The sequence below is a fragment of the Haemorhous mexicanus genome, chromosome 10 (genome assembly GCF_027477595.1).
Source record: "Haemorhous mexicanus isolate bHaeMex1 chromosome 10, bHaeMex1.pri, whole genome shotgun sequence".
NCBI lineage: Eukaryota > Metazoa > Chordata > Aves > Passeriformes > Fringillidae > Haemorhous > Haemorhous mexicanus.
The window spans coordinates 25,150,500-25,172,425 of NC_082350.1; the positions used below are offsets into that span (position 1 = coordinate 25,150,500).

Consider the following 21,926-nt stretch of genomic DNA (forward strand, 5'->3'; position numbering starts at 1 on the left):
CGCGCAGGCGCTGCGGTCCCGTCCGGCCCCTCACGGGCCCCTCAGGGAGCGGCGGCGCCGGGCAGGAGCTCCAGGGGCTGCATGGGGAGGGGAGCTCTCACTGCCCGGCCCCCCGGCCCCTCACGGGCCCCTCAGGGAGCGGCGGCGCCGGGCAGGAGCTCCAGGGGCTGCATGGAGAGGGGAGGCTCTCACTGCCCGGCCCCTCACGGGCCCCTCAGGGAGCGGCGGCGCCGGGCAGGAGCTCCAGGGGCTGCATGGAGAGGGGAGGCTCTCACTGCCCGGCCCCTCACGGGCCCCTCAGGGAGCGGCGGCGCCGGGCAGGAGCTCCAGGGGCTGCATGGAGAGGGGAGGCTCTCACTGCCCGGCCCCTCACGGGCCCCTCAGGGAGCGGCGGGAGCTGTGAGGGCGGGTGGAGAGGGGAGGCTCAAATTGCCCCCCAGGGCCCTCAGGAAGCGGCGGCGCCGGGCAGGAGCCCATAGGGCGGAAAGGAGAGGGGAGGCTCTCACTGCCCCCCAGCCCCTCTCGGGCCCCTCAGGGAGCGGCAGGAGACCTGAGGGCCGATGGAGAGGGGAGGCACGCAGCGAGCCCTGAGGGCCGATGGAGAGGGGAGGCTCGCAGCGAGCCCATCCCGGAGCGATGTTGAGCCAGCCGTGGCGGTTCCCGGTGTGCACAAGCGGAATTCTCCCACTGCGGCCTGAAAGGGGCGGATTTCAGCCAAACCATGAGCGGGACGGAGCGCGGCATCGGCGGCGGGGTCACATCCCGGGAGTTTGGGAAAGAGCAGGAATTATAGACAGCTGGAGAGCAGCGCTCGCTGGCCCGGGGGGATGAAGTGCCGGGAGAGGGGAACACAAGGCTGGGATGGGGCACAGGGACGCATTTGGCACACGCTGTTGAAATCTACTCTTGATACAAAATTACTCCCCGGGAGCTGCTTTTCATACCCGCAAAGGCTCCAGGAGCTGCTCTGAAACAGAGGAAGAAGCCCTCTTCGTACTGTTTGGTTCCATCAAGGTTTTTTTTTTTGTGGAAAACGCATGGTTACCTCTAGAAATGAAGGGATTTCCAGAGAACCCCGGAGTGGTTCTGCTAAATCCCATCCCATTCCACCCCTCCATGGGCAGGGACACCTCCCAGAGCCCAGTTTTCCTTCACTGAACTGTTTCAAAGCAGCCCAAAGTAATGCACAAGTCCCTCTGCAGTGCAGAATAAACCAACAAACCCCATAAGTAATAAATAACTTTAATAAAGAATTGCAGTTTCAGATGCTTTTACAGAGCACAGCTTGTGCCTTACATCGGAGAACAGTCTTGGCATAGCAAAGGGATCTGGAGGGAGCATTCACCTCTTCCCACTGTCATTTCAAACCCAGGATGTTCTTGTTTTATTTCACACAAAAATCCGAGTTATCAGGTGAATTTTCAATTTTACAGCAGCAGGTCTCCAAGACTGCTGCTCAAATTCCAACATACAAAACATTGCTGCTGTTAATTACTGAGATTATCTCATAAATTAATTGCAGAATCCATGTTGTCTCCAGCAGATGGAAAACGAGTCCCTGGGTTGAGCTCTGACTTTAAGGGGTGTCCAACCCCCCCGACCCCCACTGCTCATTAAAGGGTTCAATTAATGCCATTAATATTGATCACATCAACTTATTGCCACTGATACTTCTCTAACTCAGGAAGGGACCACAAGCAAATAACTGTCCTTCCCTTTTCAGAGCTCAACAGAAGTGCTGCTGATTGGGTTTGCACATTAATAAACATTAATTAAAATTAAATAACCTGGGGAAACTGCAGGAAGATTAAATATGATTTAGTGGCTTTTTGGCCAAACAAATACTACTCTTGACTTACTAAACCCTATTTTATCATACAAACAGCACTTTTAAAGGCTACATTATAACAGAGCCTTGAATTTATGTAATGCTTCAATGTTATTTATATTATTTAATTTACAGAAATTCTGCTACACCACAGGAATAATTCTGCATGGTAGAACACTACAAGGACTGAACACCTGGAATCCCAGGATTTTCCTGCTCTCAGACACTGCTGCCTCTTCTGAACTGCTATCAAATGTACATTTAGGGTCATTCTACCCTCAGTAAAACACAAAGAACACAGAGAGGAGAGGGGTTCCTGTATCCAGGGCTCTTTAGATCACAAGAAAAGGTGAAATCATTCCAGTTAAAACTCCTTTCTCCCATGTATTTTTCCCATGAGTAATTCCTAGTTGCAGCTGATCTCAGGACACTGTTATTACTACAGGATAATTAAAGTAATTAAGTACTACAGACAATCCTCAAAATGGAAAATGATGGGCAAACTCCACAGGAAACAAAGGATCAGGAATACAAAGTTGACAGTTCGGGCACAGGAAATGAGGTACAAGCACAGCTTATTAACATAAAAACTCTGATAAATGTAAAGTATTGTCATATTTCAGTATTTCCTCTCATTTTATGTTACACCAAGGTGAGTGTGGGGGTTCTGTAACAATTTATAATTTGATTTTAAAGTAGTGCTTTACAGTGTATTCAAGTTCTATTAATTAACCTAGAAAATCAGTAATTACTTCAGCAACCTAGAAAAAAGGAAATTTGCTTTTTGTGCAACTCCGAGTGGGAAGGAGGAGCTGCAGTACCAGGCTCAGTAAAGCCTGAGATTGGTGCAGCTGGAGCAGAACAGCTCTGCAAATCCAAGCTGGTTTTACCAGGCTTAGAGATGTTCCATAAAGTGCTTTTAGGCAGAAAGTTGTTGGGTTGGAATTCACTGAGGAGCTGAGGTCTGAGGACACTGAGAAGCAGGAGGAGCAAAGGCACAACACAGAGCAGAGATTGGTCACAAATCCAGGTGTATTTTTATGGACACGAGCACTGAGCACCATTCATCTGCTCCAGGGAACCTCCGTCCCCAGGGAACGGGGACAGTTAATTCCTGGAGCCCTTCAGGGGGACAGGTGTTCCCTTCACACTGAGAGCCTCCAAGGAATCCCTGGGCACTCTGGATCCTGGAGCTCCAAGAGGCTTCTCTCTGGAAAAAGAACAACAGTGGTCACAATCTCCATGAAAACAGGAGGAATAAAACCTGCAGTTCCCTTGGAGCACAGCTCCAGAACTGGATTTTCTTTCTGCTGCTGCTGGAATTTCTTTATCCTGCAGGACAGCAGGGAACTGTTTTTACCTTCTTGATCCACCTTCCCTGGAGCTGTAATGGCCACTTCTGGATCTTGGAGCTTCCACAGCTTCTCTGCTTCGGCAAGGCCTGAACTTCATGATCTCCCTCTGCCACTCCTCATCAAAGGTGCCAGCCTCAGCTGGAAAACAGACACATTTATTTGAAATGCTAATAAAGAGAGGAAAAAACATTTAATGAGTGTGAGGGGGTTTGGGTAGCGATTTTAAGCTTTGTAGTCCACAATTCTCCAGAAGGCCTGCAACTGTTTTTGGGATCTATAAAAGAGAATTTGGATTTGGAGACTTTCAGTCTAAAAGTGCCTTTTAAGACACTTCAAACTGGAACTTCCAAATCAGAGTGTGAAACAGTGCAAAGGCCGTTAACTGCCTGAAGAGACCTACATTCATCCAGGTTAATGAATTCCTGGTTCATCTCCTCATCCCCAGTCTTGGCGTTCTTGGATCTCCTGATGACATGAGCCCGATCCTGGATGTGGTGACCAACAGATATTTTCTCCAGGCCACTTTCAGAATCCTTCAGTGCTTTTCTTGTTTCTTTAACCTGTTTAAAAAAAAAGGGAACTGAGTGTCCTTCCAACTAAAAATAAGGTAAAAAGAATTTACAGAATCCCAGGATGGTTTGGATTGGAAGGGACATTAAAGCCCATCCAGTGCCACCCCTGCCACGGCAGGGACACCTCCCACTGTCCCAGGTGCTCCCAGCCCCAGTGTCCAGCCTGGCCTTGGGCACTGCCAGGGATCCAGGGGCAGCCACAGCTTCCCTGGAAGAATTCCCTTCCACTATCCCATCCAACCCTGCTCTCTGCAGTGGGAAGTCATTCCCACTGGGCACTCCAGGCCCATGCAAAGGGTTAAATCCTCCAATAGTTTTATATCTTTCCTTTACAAAAGTCAAGTTTTCCAGGCTTCTCCAATTCTCATTTCCTGTGTTGGCTGTGAACACACCAACAAAACACAAATCAAGCCTATTTTCCTTTGGCCACCAGAGAGGAAGATGAAACAATACCTCAAGTTTTTTAACTGGCTATTAATTATTGGGGAAAAAACCCCTGAGTTTAAAAATGCTAGAGCCAAGTTTCCAACACTCTCCTTGGCAACAGAAGAGCACCACCCGATGCCAAAATTCCCAGCGTGAGGAAAAACCAGCTATTGGGCTGTGGTGCTGACTGGCTTGGAGGGCAGGCTGGCCCTTATCAGTGTCCTGGGCTATTATTAGAAGCCTTGTGATAACGGGTGTGCTGGAGCTGGCACACATTCCCAGCCAATCCTGCCCACGGCCTTTAGGGATCCTGTCTAGGCTTTCATGGCCCGGGCCAGGTTCACATTCCCACTCTCAGTTCCCAGTAGGATTAGACACAACAGCTGCAAGGGAGCTGCAGCTCAGGGTTATGTAAGTGTCTGGGCAAAGGGGTGCTTTGAAGGCAGGGGTTGCATAAATCAATGCCTCTCCTGCAGTTTAAGTGGACGGGAAAAGGATTCATTACAGCAAAGAGAAGGGCATTGGAAAATTGCTGCTCTGTGCTCTGTTTTCTCAGCCTTGGATGGGTCTGTAATTTATTCTGGGGTGTACTTAAAGCACAAAATTACAGGGAGGAAATCAGACCTTTACTACAGAGCAGGCTTTGAGAGCCCTGTGTTTTCCTCAATCCCTAAATTTCTTTGTGCAGTCAAGGGGGATTCGGGCTCTGCTCCCAGGGAACAGGGACAGGAGGAGAGGGAACAGCCTCAGGACGGGCCAGGGCAGGCTCAGGGTGGACATTAGCAGGAATCTCCCCATGGAAAGGGTGAATAACCATTGGAAGGGGCTCCCAGGGAGGTTTGGGGTGCCCATCCCTGGAGGTGCCAAGGAATGCCTGCAGGTGGCACTCAGTGACAAGGTGGGGATCAGGCACAGACTGGACTCAATCCGAGCTCAGTAATGCCAGAATTCTGTAAATCCCAGGAGTAACTCTCTGCAGGAAAAGTAGCTGCAGAAACTGCTTTGGTGTGGCTGCACCTGAATCCTGGGCAGTGCCCAGCTCCTGTGTGCTGGATCCCAGCACCACTCACCCCTCCCGGAGCTGTGCGGGTCTGGGCCGTGGCTTGGAAAACTTTGGGAGGTTCATCCCCCACTCTGGAATAGGTCATCATGGAGGAGGAGCTGAAACTGTGTCCCTCGGGCTGGATGGACAGGTCATCCTACAAAGCAAGGCAGGCTCATTACTGGAAGTTAAAACTTGTGGGTAAGAGTTATTCCTTATTATTTTATTATGGAAAATATCCCTTCACAAAATTAACCCTCCTGGCACCCCATTAAACTTCAGTTTTATCTTCAGAGAATAAAGAAAATTTACAAACACAATACAGTCTGGGCAAAAACCCCTTTAATTCTCACTATCTCCTTGAGATTAGTCCCATTTTTCTTGGCATTATTTTCTGAGGAATATTTGCAACAACTGGCACTCTCCAGTGCAATAAATTTCAGAATGATTTTCCAAAGAACTCACAAATTTCCTGTGCATTTCCAGCATGTTGTTCCTCATGTTTGACATCATCCTGTCCATCGCAGAAAACGGATCCACAAAATCTGCATCCCACTAAAAAAAGGGGAAAAAAGACTCCAGTTCAAACAGTTTCAACTCTCCCAGTCCTGAAGCTGGTTTTCACATGCATTTTTAACTCAAAAAGCTTTTCAGACTGCACTTCCCACACAGACAAGCCAAAATGCATCTTTTCAAAAGGAAATTGAGGGAGTTGGATTAAGATGGAAATACTGGGAAGATGAAAGTGGAAGATTTGTCACCCAGATGTCAAACTGGCCACAAAATGAGTTTATTGAACAAAAATGTTCACTGGATATTCAAGTATCCAATTCTTTCACAAATGCATTCATGAATCTCATCAGCTTCTGCTCTGAAAGTCTTGCATGACCCTTCAGGGTTGAAATGTCAATGAATTCATTTCCAGAGTGATGTATTTCAGCCTTGCAAAATTAAAGCTGCATTTAAACTCAAAATGAAGTAAAATTAAAGGACAGGAAATCTTCAGCTTATTTTTTGAGTACAAGAAATTGGAATCCTTGGCAAGAGCTATGGACAGATGATGGATATTTCACAGGACATTCCAGAGCCCAAACCACAGCTGGAACCCCCCCAAGCCCATCTCCAGGGGCTGCTCTGCCCTGCTGGGAGCAGTGGGCTTGTGCCACCCCCACAAAAGCATTCTCCAGCAGCACTCAAAGTCTGCAGTTTCCCCAGGGATTGTCCCATCCATATCCAGAGGTTAGTGCCCCTGGAAGGATTTTTCCCTGGATTTTCTTATTCCCAAACTGCAAACAGCACCAAAAGCAGGATGCAAGCACAGAGCTCAGCCTCTGCCATGCTTTGGTTACACACAGCTTACACAGGAGCTACTCCAGGGATACTAACCCCTCTCCCAAAACCTGTAAAGGGCATGAGGGAGAAGCTGGTGGCCTGGAAAAAAAGGAGCAACATCTGGAATTATTATCAGGAACTGCAGAAATTACTTTTATATGAAGCAGATAACATGAAACATTCCCCATCTAATCAAAATCACTCAGGAGGGCCTTGGTAATTAATTAATCCCTGGGTATGTGGAAATAATATATTCATACTGATGATATTAGAAAATGGTAACTGCCACCACATATCTAATAAATATTGATAAGAGTGTGTGAAAAGCACTTAGAGCTTGGCAAACCCTCAAGAACCTTTGTGCTGATTTCACACTTCAGGCCCCACCCTGCAATGGTCCAATCCAGTCAGGCAGCACTGAAAGCTGATTAAAATCAACAGATCAACAAATTATCCCATGGATATTGAGGATTCCTACATGGCAGGGCAGTGAGATCCTGGGAAACACAGGGGTGTTTCCAGGAAACCAAGACTGGAGAGTCAGATAAGGGCTGCAGACACACGGGGTGCCAGAAGGACCCAACCCTTGGCAGGAACTTTAATGGAAAAAAAGGAATTCTCCAGTTCTGGAATAGCTTTAGGAGCTCTTCAGGTTTCTGTCAGGACGGATTAGGCAGAGCTGTAAATAATAATAAGTATTTTTTCTCTCAATATCAAGTCCTCACCAGTAAGAGTTATTAGGCATACAAAGCTTATCAACTCTGTTTTGTAACACTAAAATCTGTTAAACATTTGCTTGATCTACAGGATTATCAGATATCCCAAACCCAATTAACAGTATATCTTAATATGTTTTAGCTCACTCCTCCTTCCCTAAAAACTGAACTACAAAACTGCTGGAGAAAGGAAAAGCAGTTTTAACTTTGAATCCTTGAGCTGTCCCAACTCATTTGGTTCCTTCTGAAGCAGTTTTAGGCCTGCTGCAATTTAATTAAACACAGAATTACAACACTACTAATCGGTGTCAGTAATTTGAATGAAGTGTATTTTGACATGGCAGCAAAGCTCCACCTTTCCCTACATAAAAATGGAATTTTAAGGGTTTCAGTCCTTGGTGGAGCAGCAGTTTGAGAAGACAAGGCAAAGCAACCAGTGCTGAGTCTGGTGTGACATCTGACAGCTCTCCAGTGGAACAGGAGGAACATCAGAGGAGCCTGGGAAGGGTCTGGCAGCTGTGGAATTCTTTTAAGACAGAGCTCCTGTACCTGTAACTTTTGCTGCAGCCACGGATAAAGGGTTTGGGTCTCACCTCTGTCCCTCACTGCAGAACAGGGACACAACCCCTGAGCTCTGACAGGTTCTTTGTCTAAAGGAAAAGCTCTGATCTGGCTTTAGGCACCACTGATCCAAGGCCTAAGGATCAGCAGAGGGAGGATGATGCCCTAATTAGCTGCAGTTTCTATATTTGCCAGGAACTGGATGAGCAGGGGAAGGAATGTGCCAGCTCCCCTCTGGAGCTGCAGGTGGCAGGCTCTGTTCCAGCTCTGGCCTGGCCACCAGCCCCTGTCACCTGCCTTTTCTTCAACAGTCTCTGAAAATCCAGTGGGAAGCATGAAGGCAACAGGGAGGCAGCTGCTGAGTATCTGCAGGGAAAGGAACCAGCTCCCAACGTTCATCCTCTATAAATACAGCTCTAGATAAGGGTTAGATATGGTGGTCCTGCATGCCCAGAGCTGAAAAAACACTTCAGTTAAACACAGACCATCAGTTTCACTTCATAACACACAGAAATACTGAATTTCACACCAGCTACCCTGAGCTTTAGTTCTTACAGGTTTGTATCTGAGATGATATTAACAATCAGCCCAAATTCAGAGCATGAAGTGTTTATTCCCAGCTGCAAAACTGAAACAGGGTTTAAAATCCATGGATGGATATTCCTGACGTGGTGAAACCCAGGCTTGTGGAAATCAAACTGAAACAGCTGCACACAAGGGACTGAAATGCACAAATATAACATAGAATTAAGGAATAGGCTGGGTTGGAAGGGACCTGGAAAGAACCTGGCCTTGAACACTTCCAGGGTAGTGCAGCCACATCCAGGCACCTTTTTAAGTTACCATGAAAAGGAAATACACGTGGAGAATATGTGGGACATTTGTAGTGCCTCCCTCTAACATTTAATGTATTGTATTGATGAAAGCAAGCACTGGATAGGTGATCAGTTTGTTCATTAAATGTCTGTTCAGTGATCACTAAACCCAGACAGATGTTCAGCAGAGATAAGGAATGTGCCATGAGGGAAGCAGGAGAGGAACCCTTCCATTTCCCTGAGTGATGAGCAGCTGGAGGGGGCTCCAGGAGCAGAGCCAGGCTGTTTCCCAGGAAATGCCCGTTCCAGAGCAGTCCCGAGCCCAGGACACTTACCCTGCGGGTGCCCCTCGTGGCCACCTGCGAGTCCTGCCGGGCTCTGCCGCCCGCTCTCCTCTCCGCCGGTCTCTCCCCTCCCTCCGGGAGGCTCAGGAGCGGATCCCGCCCAAAAGGCTCGGCGAAGCTCCTCATCACCTGCCTCATGTGCTCATGGTGGGCAGCAAAGGGATCCCTGCACGCCAGAGAGGCACTGCGTTATTCCAGCTGATGGACAACGGCTCCAGCATAGTTCAAACTCTGCTTTTTAATATTCCACAGGGGTTTTTATCCTAAATTTTCACTTTAATAGGACCCAACTTGGCAGTCTCCAGTTCCTAATAAACTCTGGTTTCCTCTTCCATTCCCATCTCTCAGGTTGGGTGTTTGAGATCTATTTTCTCTCAGCTGCCTTCACTGCTCTCCTGCACTCCTGGCTGTCCCTATTCCTTTTCCTCATCTTCTCCAAAATATCCATCCTTGGCTGCACCTTTCACTCCAGCCTGTGTTTAATACCTGCCAGAACAATAAACTGGCCCACATTATATTTATTATTTCCACCGCCAACACCTGACAATAAAATAATTCAAGTTTTCCCCCTTCATCTTTCCAAAGTTTAGCACAGTCCTATTCATTGAACTCATTGTGTCCCACTGGATCCCACTCATCCCTCAAATTTATCCTGCTGGCAGTTCCCAACTTTTCCTCCCTGTCCCACATGCTTAAAAATACCCATTATCCTCTAAATTCAGGCCAGTTCCATCTCCTACAGTCACCCACTGCTGCACCCGTGCCTTCCCTCTCCACAACTCCTGCTCCCACGCCCCTTTCCTGTGCTTAGGAAGGAGATTCTCACTGGCTTCTTCTTTCCCTCTTATTTCTCCTCTCCTCGCCAAAAACCTACAGAACTCCACTGGTATTCCCAAAGCTTGGCTTGCAAGGAAAACCTTGCTCAACTTCCCTAACTCTCAAAGCTGGACAAGCCCTGATATTCCTAATTAAGGCCAAAGGAGGAGCAAAGCAGGAACTTTTCTGAAGTGCAGGGTATGAGCAGTGCTGCTGCCTGGGGCCAGGCTGCAAATGAACACTTCCCACACAAATGACCCGGCTTCATTTCCTCCTTCTGTCTCATCTTCCTCCTTGCTATCCCACTGAAAACCCTTTATTACCATGAACACTCACTTCCCAGCTATGGTTATTCAGGTTCACTACAGCTCATCCTCCCTCCCCTCAGTTCCTGGCACTCCCCACAGCCTCCAGGACAGCAGAGCCTTTCCTGGGACATCTCAGGAGGAAAGGCTCCAGGCTGCTCTGACTTTTCCCTGCCCAGTTATCTCCTGCCCAGCTTTGCTGCTCCCCACCCCTTATCTCCAGCCCCACAAAAAGCAGATCCCACATCACGTGGCTGCTTTGATCTTGTGCCAAAGTCACACTTAACGTTTCTTTTTTTCCCTTTCAAGTGAAAAAGACAAACGTGAGGTTGGATTAATTTTGAAATAAGATTTTTTTTTTTTTAACACAAAAATATCTCTTTAAGCTATACCCAGACTTAAACTCAGCCCAGAAAGTGCTTTAGTGATGCCATGGAGCAGCCCCTGCTTTGCTCCCAGCTTTGGCTCCAGCCCTGGCTGATAAGGAGCTCACCCAGCCCAGGATGAAGAACAGATGGAAAAAGTGCTGGCATGAGCCAAGGGCAGGAATCACACCAGCACCACCTCGGGATGTGCACAACTCCAGCAGACCCCAAACCCCAGAGAGGCTTGGTTGTCACACAGAGAGCTCCTTGGTACCAGGGACAGGGAAATCAGACACAACCTGAGGAATGGCAGGCTCAGGAACTCGAGGAAAGGATCCCAGTTCCCAGTTTTAGAGAGCAGTTAATAAAAAGAATTAATGCTGTCGAGCCTCAAAAGAAACACCCCAATTTTGGTATGATCTGGAGTAGGCTAAAAGCAATGGAAAGGGAACAGAAAATCCATGTGGAAGACAAAGCTTCCAAGGAATTAAACCTTGGTGGTTCCAATGACTGAAACTCAAGCCAGAATTCCAAGAGGAGGAGCTCACCCTGACAAACAGAGATGTACTGAACAAGGCACAGTCTCTGCAGGGGACCTGCAGGATTTCAAGGTCCTTGCTCCAAGCACAGATTTTATGGGATGGCAGCAGGTGCAGGACACTCTAATGTAACAGTTATTGACTTAAATATGACTTTTAGGGGGGGAAGATACTTTTGATGAGAAGGCTGAGATTTTTGTTATAGCATAACAGTGACAAGGAGAAAGTGAGGGGTTCACAGGGCTTTGCACACATCTGTGCCCTTCACATGTTAAACTAGATTACTTTTAAAATTAAATTCCGGATGGAGACAAACAACATATACATTTATTCTTCCAGCACTCTGCAGTAACAGAAATTTGTCTAATATGTATTAACCTGACCCTGACCTGACATTAAACATGCAAGCCTAACGTTACTGATTACTTCACTGCATGAAAAATCAGTCCTAGAACAATAAATCCCACTTATTACTTTTGTAAACTGTACTTGGTATTAGATGTGCTTCTTTTTATTAGATATTAGATGGAAATATTACATTTTACCCCCCCACTCAGGAAGTTATGTAAGGCTGCAGCTGCAGATTCCCTCTGGAGAGAACACCTGGCACAACAAACTAAAGAGAATTAAATCCAGAGAGTGGAGTTGGCAGGGCAAACACAACTCCTGCACCTGGGCAGGGTTTCAGGGATGGAGCCCAGGCTGGCCCAGCACCTTTGGGTGAGTGACTGCTGCTTCCCTGGGACAGCTGCTCCACAGGGGCTCCAACCCAGGCACTATTTCCAGTTCAGCACCAAACTCTCTCCTTATGAGGCAGCTGGAGCCCATTATGACTCTGTTTTGGAGGCTAATCTTATCTGAGGTAATCAGCTCATTTCCTTCACTGTATGCAAAGCAGCCTGACAGGACTGTGCTGAGAAAATGAGTCTCAATTTCCAGCTCATCTTTCACACACACTCCCTGCCTCCACCTCCTGCCATCCTCGTGGCTACAATAACAAGGAATAAATTAACAAATAAGCAACTGTTATTTCAAACAAGACATAATTTCTATTATAACTTTAATTTCATGCAGAGGATCTGCATAGGGAAGTTTCCTGCACAGAGCTCACAAACTGTTATAACAGTAGGAATATTCCTAGAAACCAGGAGTGCTAATCTGTGGGGCACAGCTTTGGGAATTCTCCTGGAATGTGCTGTAGCTCAGCAGGAGATTCTCCATTAAGCAGCCCCAGCCAGAGCTCCCAGTAACCAGGAGATCCAGACAACAAACCACATCACAGGGCCTGCTGCTCCCTTCCTCACCTACCCCTTATCTTGGCTGCTAATTAAATTCCTGAGAGTTTTTTCTAAGATTTAAAATAATTATCGAGGCTCCTCAGCGTGCTCTGATCCCATTTTCATCCACTACAAATCAGTTTCTGACCAAAGACATGAAATGGGGCCACAGCAGGTAATTCAGCAGCTCTGGCTGAGAGGAGAAGCATTTGCCTCACTCACTACTTATATTTAGATTCCAGTGGCAAAAGAAGATTCCCACAGGGAATAAATTGGGCTCAGACTTGAATTCACAGACAGGAGCCACCACTGTGCTCACGGTATGGAAAAAGAATCACAGAATGGTTTGGGTTGGAAAGGACCTAAAAGATGGTCCTGTTCCACCACCCCAGGCTGCTCCAAACCCCATCCAACCCTGAACAATTCCAGGGATGTGGCAGCCACAGCTTCTCCGGATAACCTGCGCCTCACAGGGGATAAAACCCCACTCTGGGGGGTAAAGCAGCACCGTCCCCTCGGGAAACGAGCACAGGGAGACAATTTGTCATCAGCGCTCTCACACACGCGTCGGCAGAGTTTTAATTGAAGGACACCTGGTGTTTTAAGGAGGGCTGGCACTGAGAGGAGTTCAGAGACAGCCTGTGGCTAAGCGATTAATTAAACACGTACATAAATCCGGATGAGCTGCACTGCTCACAACCTGTACGTAGGAAACTGAAGAGCAAACAAACTCCAGAATCTCCAGCCGAGGAGGCGAAGATCTCCTCTGTACGAAATGTGGATTAAACCCTTCCCTGCTGAGAGGAGAGGCAAACTCAAGTCTCGGCTACGGAACCTCGCTGAGGACGTTTAACCCCCGCACGGCTTTAGGGGGGCACGGGCGGTACCGGCTGGGACACACGGGAGGTCCAACGGTCCCGACAGCGGCTCCGGCACCGACCCCTTCAACCCGCCCTGGTCGTGATACCGGCCCCGGTCCCTTTCACCCGCCCCGAAACCGGTCCTTCCACCGGCACCGACCCCTTTAACCTGCCCTGGTCCTGACACCTGCACCGACCCCTTTAATGTGCCCCGACCCCTTTAACCCGCCTCGATCCCTTTAATCAGCACGGACCCCCGGAGCTGCCTCAGCCAACGGTCGGTCCCACACACCCACCCCGCCCGCCCTTTTACAGCCCCGGACCGGCCCGTCGGAGCCCACCACCGCCTCAGCTCGCTCTCGGCCGGTCCCCCTCCGCCTCACCGCCGTGCCCCGCAGCCGCCCGGCCCTCACCTGAAGAAGGGATCGTCCTCGAAGCACCGCCCGAACCCCCCGAACATGGCGACGGCCGCTGCGCTCTGCGCGCCCCCAGTCCCGCGCGGCCCCTCCTCACCGCACCGCACCGCGCGCCGCTCCGCCCCGCCCCGCCCGCGCACGTGACCTGCCCCGGCCTCTCCCATTGGCCGGCGCGGCGCGAGGGGCGGGGCTCCTCCGTGCGCCGCCGTTGCCGTGGCGACCGCGGGGCCGCCGCTCCTGTGGGGTCCCGGGAATCGGGAAAGTTCCGGAAATTCGGGAAATGCGGGAAATGTGGAAAATGCGGGAATTGCGGGAATCACGGCCTCGCTGCCCCTCCCGCAGCCCCGCTCTGCCACGGGCTGCGCCCCGGTCCTGGGTAGTGCGAGGCGAGGACAGGCCCGGCCCCAGCGAGGTTGCGGCGCGTGCCGCTCCTCGGCGATTTGAGAAAAAATTCCCTTTTTTCCAGTAGATGGCAGTAAAATAAAGCTGCGGCCTCCTCCCGGCGGCTGGGAACGGCCGAACGTGGGAAAGCAGCGAGAGGCTGCGGTGAGGGACCAGGAGCAGCTGCTGCAGGGATCCAGCGTCAGGAGGGCGGGAGGCGGCAGGGACCGGGATGGGCAGGGACCGGGACCGGGATGGGCAGGGACCGGGATGGGCAGGGACCGGGATGGGCAGGGACCGGGACCGGGATGGGCAGGGACCGGGATGGGCAGGGACCGGGATGGGCAGGGACCGGGAGCGGGACAGGGACCGGGATGGGCAGGGACCGGGAGCGGGACCGGGATGGGCAGGGACCGGGATGGGCAGGGACCGGGAGCGGGACCGGGACCGGGATGCAGCAAGGACGGGGATGCGGCAGGGAGGGACCGGGACGCTCCAGGGCCGGGGCTCCAGGACACAGCCCCTTCCTAAGGCTCTGGGGCAGCTCACGGTCCCTTCCCTGCCCTGGGCTCGGTTACAGGTAAAACGAGTCATGGTTTTACCAGAGGAAGCAGATAACAACTCCCCGCCTTCCTTTGGAATTGTTGTCAAAGGGAGGTTTCAGTAAAAGCACAGATTTGGGAGATCTTTCCCAGCCTTAATCATAGGGTGTTTTGAGAAGATGAAGTTCCAGGAGCAGGAGAATTTGCAGAATTTTGTATTTGATGGAGGAATTGTGTTAAAGGAAATCCACCTGGCTGGTTTGTGACAAGTGAACATTCCCACCTGGAATGGCTGCCCTAAAACCAACCACAGCATCTCTGTTAATCAGAATATTGACAAGTAATTAATAAATGACCGCTGTAAATTATTTAATCACTATGTTAGAAACGCTGCTTGTGGTGTTTTTAGTGCGAATAAACTTTAACATTCAGAGCAGTTTTAAATAGTTCCAAAATCTTTGAGTAACTGCAGTGCAGAGGTGGAGGTTACTAAAATATTTGTAATATTCTGTGTGTGGCTTGAAACAAAGCTGAATTCTGTGTGTGAGCAATAAAACCCATCCCAGCTGGCAGGAGATTTGGTCATAAAAAGCCCAGCAGAGGCAGAGCTGCCTCCCGGAGTTGGTTTATTTGCTGCCCTCTCATCCCCAGAGGTCACCTGGGGTTGATGCCTAAAGAGGCCACCTGCAACAGAGAATGATAAGAAATGATAGAAATGATAAAGGAATCAAGCAGGGATTTATTAAAAGGCCTTTACAGGACACACCTTGGGCAGTGCAAGAGCCTGGGCAGGGATACACCCAAACCAGACCCAAGATGGGCTCTGAGTCAGGAGTTCTCACCCTTTCAGAAGGTTTGGTCCCTTCCCACGCTGGGTTCACTGTCCAGTTCCAGCCCCAGGCTCTGCAGTCCCACCCTCCCAGCTGCTCTCCTCCATCCCTGCTGTTTGCACTCTCTGGGCTGGAGCTGCAGCGCTGTCCTTGGCTCTGGGGCTGGGCAGGGATTGTTCTGTGTGCCTGGGCTGTGAGGAGAGCTGCTGGCTCTGGTGAGGGGTGCAGGGTCACCCTGGGGCTGGGCAGGGATTGTTCTGTGTGCCTGGGCTGTGAGGAGAGCTGCTGGCTCTGGTGAGGGGTGCAGGGTCACCCTGGGGCTGGGCAGGGATTGTTCTGTGTGCCTGGGCTGTGAGGAGAGCTGCTGGCTCTGGTGAGGGGTGCAGGGTCACCCTGGGGCTGGGCAGGGATTGTTCTGTGTGCCTGGGCTGTGAGGAGAGCTGCTGGCTCTGGCTGTGGAGTTCAATACAAAAGCTAAACTGAAGGCATCAGGGTGCTCCTTTCCCTGGCAGCATTCCCTGCCACCAGTCACTCCCCAGAAACATTCCAGCCAGGAGTGAATCCCAAACCCTGGGATGTGAGGGAATTCCAGCAGCTGAGAGCAGAATCACCCGGGGGCTGTGATCTGCAGCAATGCTGCAGCCTCAGTTCATTCCCCTCTGATGTCTCTGCTCCCCTTTGGGCCACATCCCTGCAGCCTGATGGATCCTGATGGAATGAGGATCTCCTCTCCTGACTGCCATGGAAAGACTCAGGCTCTTCTAATCCCAACGGTTATCCCAGGCAAGTTTCCTGTAGGGAATCTGAGGGGCAGGACACAGGGAATGAATTCCCACTGCCAGGGGCAGGTTCGTGTGGGATTTTGGGAAGGAATTGTTCCCTGGACGGTGGGGAGGGGCTGGGATGGCATTCCCAGAGCAGCTGTGGCTGCCCCTGGATCCCTGGCAGTGCCCAAGGCCAGGCTGGACACTGGGGCTGGGAGCAGCCTGGGACAGTGGGAGGTGTCCCTGCCCATCCAGGTGGATCTTGAAGGTGATGTTGGGGAAGATGAAACAAGAAAGCCTTACAAATATGATTGCCTGGCAAAAGATTTTGAGAATATAGAAACTATAAGCGAGATTGAAATGAAAGCAAGCTTTGACATCCCTTAGTTACTGAACAACAGGAAAACAATGGTGTGGCCGGCTGAAGGTAATCCCCTTTGGATGATACAAGACCCTCTGCAAGCAGGCAGGTCCAAGGGTCAGAGCAGACCCTGCCAGCTTGGCAGAAGGGGTCCGAAGAGTAGTTTTTAGAGTTTAAAATGTAGCACAATATGGTAATGTAGTGATTCTTATAGGTTGTATGTAAATGCTATAGGATTTGTATGCTGTACTAGATTGGTTAGTGAGAATCAGAATATTCAACACAGAAGATGATTTATTGTATTGTAACAGGAACTTCACTCTCTTATGCTCTTGCTTTTGCTCTTATGCTCTTGCTTTTGCTCTTGTTCTCTTGCTTTTACTCTTGCTCTTAGCTCTTGCCTTTTTACGTTATTACCCTCTCATCCTTTCTCTTCTCTCGGGCCTGCTCCGAGCTGCAGCTGGCAGCTCCCAGCAGGGCCCTGTACCCACGCCCTTTGCAATAAACCGCAAGTTCCACGACCTGGCTTCAGAGATCTCTCGTCTCCGTCCGTCCCGACCGTGCTACCCCCAGTCTCGCCTACAGGTCTCTCCCAACCCAAACCATTCCATGACTCCCTGAACTCAGCCCTGTAAAAATAAATTATTTCTAACCCTGGGACAGGGATGTGAAACTTTCCCACAGCTGTTCCCAGCTCTCCACAGCACCCACATCTCCCCTGGTTCATTTTGTGCCCACTCTGACTCCCAGGGATGGAATCTCCCAGCCAGAGCAGCTCCAGTGCTGGATCCTGTGCAGGAACCCAGGGATGAGGCTGCAGAGGTTGTTAATTCCCCATTTCCCAGGATCCTGTGAGGATCTGGGGGATGAGGCTGCAGAGGTTGTTAATTCCCATTTTCCTGGATCCTGTGAGGATCTGGGGGATGAGGCTGCAGAGGTTGTTAATTCCCATTTTCCTGGATCCTGTGAGGATCTGGGGGATGAGGCTGCAGAGGTTGTTAATTCCCATTTTCCTGGATCCTGTGAGGATCTGGGGGATGAGGCTGCAGAGGTTGTTAATTCCCCATTTCCCTGGATCCTGTGAGGATCTGGGGGATGAGGCTGCAGAGATTGTTAATTCCCATTTTCCTGGATCCTGTGAGGATCTGGGGGATGAGGCTGCAGAGGTTGTTAATTCCCATTTTCCTGGATCCTGTGAGGATCTGGGGGATGAGGCTGCAGAGGTTGTTAATTCCCCATTTCCCTGGATCCTGTGAGGATCTGGCTGCAGAGGTTATTCCTTTTGCAGCTGTTGGAAGGAGCTCATTATGGGATGCTGGGTGCCAGGGATGAGGGCTGTGCTGGCACAGGGATCTCTTTAATTGCTCAGCCCTTCCCCAGGTCTGGGGCTGCTGCAGCTGCAGTTCCTTTGTGCAGATTAAACGAGTTCTGTAAGGAACTCCTCGTGCTGCAGCTCTGGCAGGCTGGAGGGCATCTCCAATGAGATTAATGATGTCTGCCTTCATAGGAGAAAACTTTGCATAAATGAGATTATGGTTTCTGCTGAAACCTGCCAACTCTTATTCATTTGCAGTAAATATTATCTTTAATTAAAAGTTTTAAGGTATCTTGTTCCTGAGCTAATGAGATCTACAGTGATTTCCCTTAGGAATTAATTTACCTTCTTAATTCTTATTCATTTTGGTGATAGGACTATTTAAATCTGCTCCAGACTTCAGAGCTTTCTTGAGCACTTTCAGCCTGAACCAAAGGTCATTTTGCCATATTGATGTTTGTTGGTATTTGTAATTCCCTTGTTCTCTCCCCGTTCCAAAGATCCCTGTTTAGGTTCCTGCCCCAGACATTTCCTTCCAGCCTTGAGTTCCTCTTAACTCCTCATGCTGAGAGGTTTTCCTCCCACCAATCTGGGTTTGTGTTTTCTGTTCCCCGCAGAGCAAAAATCAATTCTGGTGATGCCCAAAAAGACTCTGATTGTGATCAACTTTTTATATAAAATACACTAAAATCTGTGGGAAACACTTGGTGCAGCTGCTGAAAACTGGGAATATTTCTGCCTTTCTGGGAAATCATCCACTCTAATTCCTCTAATAATCCAAAGGATTATTCTAAAGCAGCAGGAATGCTTTAACACTTGGAGGTGAAAATTGCATTCCTGCAGATGTGTTTGAATGGGAAAAGTGCCAAACTGGGCTGGGAGAACTGGAGCCAGAGCCCTCCCTGAGGCTGGACACAACACTGCTGGCCAGGCTGAAATTCATCCATTATTAGAACTAAATGACAAGGTTCCCTGCTTTACAACAGAAATACAGATGGAAATTAAACAGCAGATTTCAAAGGAAATACCTGGTTTGTACACACAAAGAAGAAACCAAGAGGAAAGAAAGAATTAATGCTCCTCAGCTCATTATCAGCAGATTTTTCTGTTGAAATCCAATCTGAATCCTGTGATCTCCTCTGAAGATGCTGGATCTGACAAGCTTTAAATTTTGGGTAATTAATTACCCTAACGAGGGAAATGGAGCAATCAGAGCCAAGTGTTGACCAGAGGTGGTTTTGTTCTGATGAAATATAAAATACCTGTTGAGGACTATGCTGTCAGGAAAGACAATTCCTCCTTTCTATAAAAAAAAAAAAAAATTCAATTTCTTTTACTATTAATCCAGTATTTTCCATTTCCCACCCAACAACTTGTGACAGAAAACCTCCCCTGTCCTCTCTTTGTGTATAATTAAGAAATATCCCTAAAAAAGTGCCCTTATGTGTCTGCAGCTGATAAAAGGAGTCACTTAGAGGCTGCAGGAGGAACTCCTGCCCGCAGGAACTCCTAACCCTGAACTTGCAGCACCAAAAAAGGGGAAGAAGCACATTTTGGGGCCTGGGCCTGGCTATAAATAGAGCTGTCAGCAGCTCGTGCAGGCTGCTGAGGACCTTCCTTTTATAGCTGACTGCAGCCCAGCTCCCTCCACCCACACAAAGGAGAGACTGGCAATTAGGGATGAGCTAATGAACACTGCTGGAGGGCAGCAGATCCCTCTGGGAGCAGGAGGGACCCTCGGGGTGGGCAGTCCAAGACTTCTGTGCCCATCATGCCTCAGCAAAGTGGGAGAATGGGATTTTGGGGGTGCTTCTTTGGGGAAGCTGAGAATTGGTACAAAATCCAAAGGAAGGCACCAATCTGAGCACAAAATACCTGCAGGGACTGCCAGGCTGGAGCAGCTGGGTGGCTCCTTGGTGTCCCCTTTAGGGTTCCCCAGGCTGGTGTTGGGTAAGGAAGTGGCAGAGTGTCCCCAAGAGCTGGATGTGACACAGCCAGCCAGGGCCTGGCACTGCACTGGCACCCCAGCTCATTCCCAAGAGAGCCAGGAGAAGCTTTTGGGTCTTTTGAGAAGTTCTGGGATGTTGCTTTTCACAGCAGTGATCCAGTGGGGAGTCCCTAAGGTTTGGGCTTTAATGAACCCTGACCCTCATTTCCCATCCTGTGAGCCAGCATTTCTTTTAGTCAGCCCAAATTTTGTGACCTTTATCTTCTCCTCTTGGTTTTGTTTAGCAGAGTAGAAACTGAAGCACAGAAATATGCTTCCCAAACACCAAGAGCTGGCTGCAGTGGGAGCTCCATCCCTGACTCCAGGATTTGATCCCAACTAAGATTTGTTCAGATGGGCTCTGTTGCCATGGTGGGCAGTCCCTGGGGATGGATAAAGCCTTTGGAAGCACAGGGAGTTCTCTCTCAGTTTGCCATTCCCAAGGCACCAAAAATACCCCCTGAAGGTGCTTGAACACCCTCAGTGGGATGTCAGAGTTATTCCTTAACTCCTGGCAACTTCTCTGTGCCACTGCAAGGGAGGGACAAACTGCTCCAGCCTCACTCAGCTCCAGCACTGGGGGAGGAGAGGGAAAACCACCTGGGTTTGGGGCTTCCTTCAGCAGCACATCAGGGACAGCAACAACTCTGGGGAGCCCTGAGTGCTCTGCAAAGCTGGAGAGGCACCAGGAGCAGAGCTCTGGGATTTGGGCTGGCATTTTGCAGGTTTTGCCCAGGAAAATCTGTCTCAGGTTAATGGTGGATGTCACAGAACTGAGCCCAGGCTTGGCCACGGCCTCAAGCTGGAAAATCAGACAAAGATACAGAACAGATAAAAAATCTCACCTGGGCAGCAGAAGCTGCTTGATTTATCAGGGGCTTCCAGGAGCCCTTTCCAGAGGGATCCAAACCCAAGTTTTCCTGGGACTGACACCAGGTGAAGGCACCTTCAGTCCCCGTTTACAGCCCGTGCCCAGTTCAGGCAATGCTGTGTTTGTTCCAAAGGGCTCTCCTGCCTCAGGCTGGTTGTGGCTGCAGCTAAAAATGCCTCCTGCCACTTCAGCAGATCCCATTAATCCCATGTTCCAATTAGTCCTGGACAAACTGAGTGCACAAGTTATCACAACATCGAGTTCCCAGCTCAGGTTCTGGCTGATGGCACAGGGAGGGCAGGGATAAATTGTCAGTTCTCAGCAGCCAGGAGAGGTTTCACTGCTCACTTGAGAAAGTCCCAGCTGTTATTACACAATTACTTCCTAATTACATTTCTTGCAGCCCCAAACTTCCAAACATTTAGCTCTGCTTGCCCAGCTAGTGAGAAACAGCAGAATTAGTAAAAATGGGAGTTTCCCAACTATTTTGGGAGAAATGGGAGCACCCGGGGGCCCTGCTCCATTCTCTGCCCAGCAATGTCAGGAGCAAGGTTGAAGGAAACCTGAGAGGGCTCAGACCAGCAGGGCTCCATCCCCAGCAGCTCAGGAGGGATCAGCAGCTCCTGTTTCCATTTCCCATGGACTGAAATGAGGTGTCCTCACTCCTGCAGCTGCTCCTTTCCAGGTGGGCTCAGAGCTGCTGCTCTGCAGTTTCCAGAGGTTTAAATGTATTTTTAGTGGGAGAGGCCTTTGGACTGTGCTGTTCCACAGCTGATTTCAGTCCATAGGTGACATCAGCTCCTGCCAAGGCAGCTGGTGATAAATTGTTGGTAAATGTCAGATAAAAGCAAGGACTGGAGGGAGATGTGTAAGAACATGGGAATTAATATTTGATTTAAATATCTCTTCAGCTCCCAGTTGCCCAGTTCAGGAATTTGTACAAGGCCTGAAATAAGACAAAAAGAATTTATAACAAAATACTGTTAAAATCACTGGTAGAGAATCAGAGAACCATGGAATGCTTTGGGTGGGAAGGAACTTAAAGATCATTTAGTTCCCACCCCTGCCTTGGACAGGGACACCTCCCACTGTCCCAGATGCTCCAATCCCAGTGTCCAGCCTGGCCTTGGGCACTGCCAGGGATCCAGGGGCAGCCCCAGCTGCTCTGGCAATCCCAGCCCAGCCAGGAATTCCCAATTCCCACTCTCCCATCCATCCCTGCTCTCAGCAGTGGGAGCCATTCCCTGTGTCCTGTCCCTCCATCCCTTGTCCCCAGCCCCTCTCCAGCTCTCCTGGAGCCCCTTTA

The 21,926-nt window shown here is 49.7% G+C and overlaps 1 protein-coding gene across 3 annotated transcripts; it reads right to left on the reverse strand.

Moving 5' to 3' along the window:
- Nucleotides 1-1,226: 1,226 nt before the first annotated feature.
- On the reverse strand, nucleotides 1,227-13,681 carry MLF1 (myeloid leukemia factor 1). Of its 3 annotated transcripts, none has more exons than XM_059855863.1 (8): nucleotides 13,567-13,681; nucleotides 8,983-9,157; nucleotides 6,610-6,654; nucleotides 5,689-5,778; nucleotides 5,252-5,380; nucleotides 3,584-3,743; nucleotides 3,189-3,321; nucleotides 1,227-3,038 (listed from the first exon to the last, which is right to left on the reverse strand). In XM_059855863.1, exons 1-8 carry the CDS (start codon nucleotides 13,611-13,613, stop codon nucleotides 2,936-2,938), a joined length of 882 nt encoding a protein of 293 aa, XP_059711846.1. In that variant the 5' UTR covers nucleotides 13,614-13,681; the 3' UTR covers nucleotides 1,227-2,935. The 3 variants fall into 3 exon arrangements, with proteins under 3 accessions (XP_059711846.1, XP_059711848.1, XP_059711847.1); XM_059855865.1 differs by lacking the exon at nucleotides 13,567-13,681 and adding an exon at nucleotides 10,144-10,259; XM_059855864.1 differs by lacking the exon at nucleotides 6,610-6,654.
- Nucleotides 13,682-21,926: the final 8,245 nt, after the last annotated feature.